This window comes from Nerophis ophidion, linkage group LG07 (assembly GCF_033978795.1).
Source record: "Nerophis ophidion isolate RoL-2023_Sa linkage group LG07, RoL_Noph_v1.0, whole genome shotgun sequence".
Lineage (NCBI taxonomy): Eukaryota > Metazoa > Chordata > Actinopteri > Syngnathiformes > Syngnathidae > Nerophis > Nerophis ophidion.
In genome coordinates this window covers 1,897,966-1,905,816 of record NC_084617.1, presented here as the reverse complement: position 1 = coordinate 1,905,816, position 7,851 = coordinate 1,897,966, and the positions used below count along the sequence as shown (strand labels likewise).

Sequence of the window (7,851 nt, the reverse complement as noted above, 5' to 3'; positions counted from 1 at the left end):
TGTGAGTCCAGTCCATAGTGGATCTAACATAATAGTGAGAGTCCAGTCCATAGTGGATCTAACATAATAGTGTGAGAGTCCAGTCCATAGTGGATCTAACATAATAGTGAGAGTCCAGTCCATAGTGGATCTAACATAATAGTGAGAGTCCAGTCCATAGTGGATCTAACATAATAGTGTGAGAGTCCAGTCCATAGTGGATCTAACATAATAGTGTGAGAGTCCTGTCCATAGTGGATCTAACATAATAGTGTGAGAGTCCTGTCCATAGTGGATCTAACATAATAGTGTGAGAGTACAGTCCATAGTGGATCTAACATAATAGTGAGAGTCCAGTCCATAGTGGATCTAACATAATAGTGTGAGTCCAGTCCATAGTGGATCTAACATAATAGTGAGAGTCCAGTCCATAGTGGATCCAACATAATAGTTGAGAGTCCAGTCCATAGTGGATCTAACATAATAGTGACAGTCCAGTCCATGGTGGATCTAACATAATAGTGACAGTCCAGTCCATAGTGGATCTAACATAATAGTGTGAGAGTCCAGTCCATAGTGGATCTAACATAATAGTGTGAGAGTCCAGTCCATAGTGGATCTAACATAATAGTGTGAGAGTCCAGTCCATAGTGGATCTAACATAATAGTGTGAGAGTCCAGTCAGTAGTGGATCTAACATAATAGTGTGAGAGTCCAGTACATAGTGGATCTAACATAATAGTGAGAGTCCAGTCAGTAGTGGATCTAACATAATAGTGAGAGTCCAGTCCATAGTGGATCTAACATAATAGTGTGAGAGTCCAGTCCATAGTAGATCTGACATAATAGTGAGAGTCCAGTCCATAGTGGATCTAACATAATAGTGAGAGTCCAGTCCTTAGTGGATCTAACATAATAGTGAGAGTCCAGTCCTTAGTGGATCCAACATAATAGTGAGAGTCCAGTCCATAGTGGATCTAACATAATAGTGAGAGTCCAGCCCATAGTGGATCTAACATAATAGTGAGAGTCCAGTCCATAGTGGATCTAACATAATAGTGTGAGAGTCCAGTCCATAGTGGATCTAACATAATAGTGTGAGAGTCCAGTCCATAGTGGATCTAACATAATAGTGTGAGTCCAGTCCATAGTGGATCTAACATAATAGTGAGAGTCCAGTCCATAGTGGATCTAACATAATAGTGTGAGAGTCCAGTCCATAGTGGATCTAACATAATAGTGAGAGTCCAGTCCATAGTGGATCTAACATAATAGTGAGAGTCCAGTCCATAGTGGATCTAACATAATAGTGTGAGAGTCCAGTCCATAGTGGATCTAACATAATAGTGTGAGAGTCCAGTCCATAGTGGATCTAACATAATAGTGTGAGAGTCCAGTCCATAGTGGATCTAACATAATAGTGAGAGTCCAGTCCATAGTGGATCTAACATAATAGTGAGAGAGTCCAGTCCATAGTGGATCTAACATAATAGTGTGAGAGTCCAGTCCATAGTGGATCTAACATAATAGTGTGAGAGTCCAGTCCATAGTGGATTCAACATAAGAGTGAGAGTCCAGTCCATAGTGGATCTAACATATTAGTGAGAGTCCAGTCCATAGTGGATCTAGCAAAATATTGTGAGAGTCCAGTCCATAGTGGATCTAACATAATAGTGAGAGTCCAGTCCATAGTGGATCCAACATAATAGTGAGAGTCCAGTCCATAGTGGATCTAACATAATAGTGAGAGAGTCCAGTCCATAGTGGATCTAACATAATAGTGTGAGAGTCCAGTCCATAGTGGATTCAACATAAGAGTGAGAGTCCAGTCCATAGTGGATCTAACATAATAGTGTGAGAGTCCAGTCCATAGTGGATTCAACATAAGAGTGAGAGTCCAGTCCATAGTGGATCTAACATAATAGTGTGAGAGTCCAGTCCATAGTGGATTCAACATAAGTGTGAGAGTCCAGTCCATAGTGGATCTAACATAATAGTGAGAGAGTCCAGTCCATAGTGGATCTAACATAATAGTGTGAGAGTCCAGTCCATAGTGGATCTAACATAATAGTGTGAGAGTCCAGTCCATAGTGGATTCAACATAAGAGTGAGAGTCCAGTCCATAGTGGATCTAACATATTAGTGAGAGTCCAGTCCATAGTGGATCTAGCAAAATATTGTGAGAGTCCAGTCCATAGTGGATCTAACATAATAGTGAGAGTCCAGTCCATAGTGGATCTAACATAATAGTGTGAGAGTCCAGTCCATAGTGGATCTAACATAATAGTGTGAGAGTCCAGTCCATAAGAGTTGTTTTTTCCCCTTGGCCTCAGTTTGCACCCCCACTCCAGGGCCTAGGCTAAGACCGATTTTTATTTTATTTTATTTTAATCTTCTATTTTTTTCTCCCCCCCCCCCCCCCCCCCCCCCTTGTTTACCTGTATGTCAGCTTTTTTGTAAGGGGTGCTGGAAGCCGGCAGACCCGTCAGCGATCCTGTTCTGTCTCCCTGTAATGTTTGTCTGATCTTGAATGGGATTGTGCTGAAGGAACTCTCCTGACGGAATAAATAAAGTACTATCTAATCTAATCTAATCTAATGATCAAACTTTCTTGTTCTTGTCAAAAATCTAGCAGCTGCATTTTGAACCAACTGTAATCTTTTAATGCTAGACATGGGGAGACATGACAATAATAGGTTACAGTAATGGAGACGAGACGTAACAAACACATGAATAATGATCTCAGTGTGGCTGGAGGACAAAATGGAACACATTTTAGTGATGTGGGTTCTTCTGAGGATGTTGTAGTCGTAATGATTTGTGCAGTCCTTTGAGACATTTGTGATTTGGGGCTATATAAATAAACATTGATTGATGTTACGGAGACGTTTTGTAAGGATGTTCTGTTGCTTCTGCTTGGGCTGCATCAGTCTGTGGTGTCCAGCATGAAGCTCCTCCCACACAGACTAACTCTCTTACCTGTCCGTCTCACTTTGATTGTCCACTTAGCAGCGTTGGCGTGTGTTGCTACTTTAACATCTGTGTCCTGTTTGACAAACAAAATAGAGATAATGCACATCTAAGCCCTGGGGTCCTTTTTTTTTTTCCCACTGACACGCTCTTTATGACAGCGCCCAGACTGCTGAGTTCAGGTGCAGGTTTTTATAGACGGGCCCCCCACTCGGGACCACTGCTGCCTCTGATTTATATTTTCATAAAGCAATGGGAGTATAATAGCTTTACGCTCTGCTGGCTCTAAGACAGACAGGAGGGAGACTCACTGCTGCACCGACAGGTCAATTGATAGAGAAAGGCTGTTATATCACTTTCACGTTTTATTATCGTTAACCATTTGAAGATATTGGCTGAGCACATGGAGCTTTTAAGGGGACATATTTCTCAGCTGTGGTCTCACCTGCCATTCCAATGAGTGTATAGAGTCAGACCCAGGTCTGTTTTTGCTCAGACTCTCCCATTCTCTTCTATTTTTAATGAATACCTAGATCCGGGGTCAGCTCTTTAGCGCCGCCCTAGGGGCTCTCTGGAGCGTTTTCAAAAATATATGAAAAATGGAAATGATGAGGGGAAAAAACATATATTTTGTTTTAATTTGGTTTCTGTAAGAGGACAAACATGACACAAACCTCCCTAATTGCTATAAAGCACAATGTTTATATTAAACATGCTTCACTGATTCGAGTATTTGGCGAGCGCCGTTTTGTCCTACTCATTTTGGCAGTCCTTGAACTCACCCTAGTTTGTTTACATGTATAACTTTCTCCGACTTTCTAAGACGTGTTTTATGCCACTTCTTTGTCTCTCGTTTTGTCCACCAAATTTTTAACGTTGTGCATGAATGCCCAAAGGTGAGTTTTGTTGATGTTATTGACTTATGTGGAGTGCTGATCAGACATATTTGGTCCCTGCATGACTGCAAGCTAATCGATGCTAACATGCTATTTCTGTAGGAGGACAAACATGACACAAACCTCCCTAATTGCTATAAAGCACAATGTTTATATTAAACATGCTTAACTGATTCGAGTATTTGGCGAGCGCCGTTTTGTCCCACTCATTTTGGCGGTCCTTGAACTCACCCTAGTTTGTTTACATGTATAACTTTCTCCGACTTTCTAAGACGTGTTTTATGCCACTTCTTTTTCTCTCGTTTTGTCCACCAAATTTTTAACGTTGTGCATGAATGCCCAAAGGTGAGTTTTGTTGATGTTATTGACTCGTGTGAAGTGCTAATCACACATATTTGGTCCCTACATGACTTTAAGCTAATCGATGCTAACATGCTATTTCTGTAGGAGGACAAACATGACACAAACCTCCCTAATTGTTATAAAACACAATGTTTATATTAAACATGCTTAACTGATTCGAGTATTTGGCGAGCACCGTTTTGTCCCACTCATTTTGGCGGTCCTTGAACTCACCCTAGTTTGTTTACATGTATAACTTTCTCCGACTTTCTAAGACGTGTTTTATGCCACTTCTTTGTCTCTCGTTTTGTCCACCAAATTTTTTACGTTGTGCATGAATGCACTAAGGTGAGTTTTGTTGATGTTATTGACTTATGTGGAGTGCTAATCAGACATATTTGGTCCCTCCATGACTCTAAGCTAATCGATGCTAACATGCTATTTAGGCTAGCTGTATGTACATATTGCATCATTATGCCTCATTTTGTTGCTATATTTCAGCTCATTTAGTTTCCTTTAAGTCCTCATAATTCAGTTTATATCTCATGACACACTATCTGTATGTAATATGGCTTTTAATTTTTTGCGGCTCCAGACAGATTTGTTTTGGTATATCTGGTCCAATATGGCTCTTTCAACATTTTAGGTTGCCGACCCCTGACCTAAAGGGACAAGCAGTAGAAAATGGATGGATGGATGTTTTTATAGGATGTACCATTCTGGTTTTTAAGTGAATTTGGGTGAAAAATGCAACCTGGGCTACCTTTGTCAAGATGAACCAGTGTGATAATACACAGTTGTTCTGGTTTTAGGAACTGGACTATATTCTGGAAGTTTTCCTATTGAATAAATTATTGTCCAGAAAAAACAAAGATCTTTTAAAATGTTTATTTAAGTATTCAAATTACATCATATTACAAAGGAGAAAGTTTACGCTGCTACAGAGGGAAAGAGGGATAGAGAACTCCCCACTATGGACTGGACTCTCACTATTATGTTAGATCCACTATGGACTGGACTCTCACTATTATGTTAGATACACTATGGACTGGACTCTCACTATTATGTTGGATCCACTATGGACTGGACTCTCACTATTATGTTAGATCCACTATGGACTGGACTCTCACTATTATGTTAGATCCACTATGGACTGGACTCTCACTATTATGTTAGATCCACTATGGACTGGACTCTCACTATTATGTTAGATCCACTATGGACTGGACTCTCACTATTATGTTAGATCCACTATGGACTGGACTCTCACTATTATGTTAGATCCACTATGGACTGGACTCTCACTATTATGTTGGATCCACTATGGACTGGACTCTCACTATTATGTTAGATCCACTATGGACTGGACTCTCACACTATTATGTTAGATCCACTATGGACTGGACTCTCACTATTATGTTAGATCCACTATGGACTGGACTCTCACTATTATGTTAGATCCACTATGGACTGGACTCTCACTATTATGTTAGATCCACTATGGACTGGACTCTCACTATTATGTTAGATCCACTATGGACTGGACTCTCACACTATTATGTTAGATCCACTATGGACTGGACTCTCACTATTATGTTAGATCCACTATGGACTGGACTCTCACACTATTATGTTAGATCCACTATGGACTGGACTCTCTCACTATTATGTTAGATCCACTATGGACTGGACTCTCACTATTAAGTTAGATCCACTATGGACTGGACTCTCACTATTATGTTAGATCCACTATGGACTGGACTCTCACTATTATGTTAGATGCACTATGGACTGGACTCTCACTATTATGTTAGATCCACTATGGATTGGACTCTCACTATTATGTTAGAACCACTATGGACTGGACTCTCACTATTATGTTAGAACCACTATGGACTAGACTCTAAACTAAATGGTGTCCAGAGTGGTTTCTATTTCGGGCTTTAAATGTGGTGAGAATAGTGAGAAAAGAAATGAACATTGTCTTTTGTTCCAGAGGATGCTGAAGAGACAAAGCAGCGTCAGTCAGGATCCTGTGAAGCACGACGGTCTAACAAGGGACTGGAGAAGAACATCTGCCTGTCAAGTGAGACGCTCTTCTTCTTTTTTTGTCCCCTGCCATGTTTGAGAGATTCCCAGGGAGTCGGAAGTTGTTACCAGGGTGTGGCCAGCGAGATGCTAGGTTGACAAATGTGTAGACGGAGGGAGAGGGCAGCAACACGGGGAGGGAAGGCAAAGAGTGTGTGAGAGGGAATGAGGTGTGAAGAGGGAGGGTTAAAAGATGAGCTCATTGCAGTCTCTGGGCTCATGACAGAACCGCTGTGAAGGATGGGGGTGGGAGGTGGGTGCGCCGCTACAGATCGATAGGCAGCGTCTGAGCATCACACACACACACACACACACACACACACACTGCTGCAGACTGTCATTACACAAAGATATTCTCAATTTTGGGTGCAGTTATTTTGCTTTTCGCCAGCCACAAGCAAAGAAGCAGCAGGAAGAAGTGCAAAGCTGCCTCTCCCTCCTCCCTCCTCCCCCATTCTCTCTCTTTTTCCTCTCGCTCGCTCACATCCACACCCAAGGATACCCTCCTCGCCTGTGCCTCGCCAGCCCTTCCCTTGACCGTGTCCCCCTTCTTTGACTCCACTCCTGCGAGGACAATGCGTGTCTGACCTCCTTCCTTTACCCCCCCGCCCGAGACTCCAGCGGATGCTCTCCTCTTCGCCGCTCGACTTTTCTTTTCTTCTTCTGGTACCTGTGGAGGTTGCCGGCTTCTCCAGTTCTTCCCCGCCCGGTTGTCACGTTGCGAGGCAGCATGCTGGGATTGGACGTGTGTGAGTTTGGGGGTCAAGTGCTGCAGCTGCTGTGGCTGACCATGTGCTACAGAGGTGAGCTGACGTTCTATTACTTCTCTGGAACTTGGCCCATTCACCACTATTCATATGCGCAGAACAACTCTATTGTTGGGTTGGATTCAGAGTCCAGCACGTTTTAAGGGTGTGTGCGCGCTCTTATTTTGTAGGTGAGTGTGCACCATTTGTCTCAATCTTTGCGGGTGTGGACATTTTTATGACCGACATGAAACGCTGCCAAAGATAGAGAATCGATAGCTATTGATCACGTGTGTGCGAGTGTGTCTGCCTGCCAGCATCTTGATGGTTCTGCTGCTACCTTCATGTTGCCATCACTTCAAAAGACATGCAATCGCGTTCAAAATGTGTAAGGGTGTTGCACTTAAGTGTGTGTGATGACACAGCGCATCCACTACACCAATGATGTCACCAACTTCCCAAAGCCAATGTGTGAGGGTGTGTGTGTGTGTGTGTGTGTGTGTGTGTGTGTGTGTGTGTGTTTGATGCCCTCTCTGCAGTAGTGTTGAACAGGGACAGATGGCAGAAGGAAGGTTCGGGGGTTTCCCCTCACACAAGTGTGTGTGTGTGTGTGTGTGTGTGTGTGTGTGTGTGTGTGTGTGTGTGTGTGTGTGTGTGTGTGTGTGTGTGTGTGTGTGTGTGTGTGTGTGTGTGTGTGTGTGTGTGTGTGTGCGTGCGTGCGTGCGTGCGTGCGTGCGTGCGTGCGTGCGTGTGTGTGTGTGTGTGTGAATCACAGCTTGGGGTTTGTGTGATAGAACAGACCTGGGCAAATTAAGGCCCGGGGGCCACAC

General features: G+C 42.9%; 1 protein-coding gene across 4 annotated transcripts in view; it reads left to right on the top strand.

Moving 5' to 3' along the window:
* The first annotated feature begins 6,138 nt into the window (after positions 1–6,138).
* Positions 6,139–7,851, top strand: part of LOC133555782 (rho GDP-dissociation inhibitor 2-like) — a 48,487-nt gene continuing 46,774 nt past the window's right edge. For 2 of the 4 annotated variants that reach the window (XM_061905153.1, XM_061905152.1), the window contains exon 1: positions 6,569–7,078. In XM_061905153.1, the coding sequence (XP_061761137.1) occupies positions 7,006–7,078 (73 nt within the window). In that variant the 5' untranslated portion in view covers positions 6,569–7,005. Of the gene's footprint in view, positions 6,274–6,568; positions 7,079–7,851 lie in introns of those variants that run through there. The other 2 variants (XM_061905154.1, XM_061905151.1) reach the window with 2 other exon arrangements.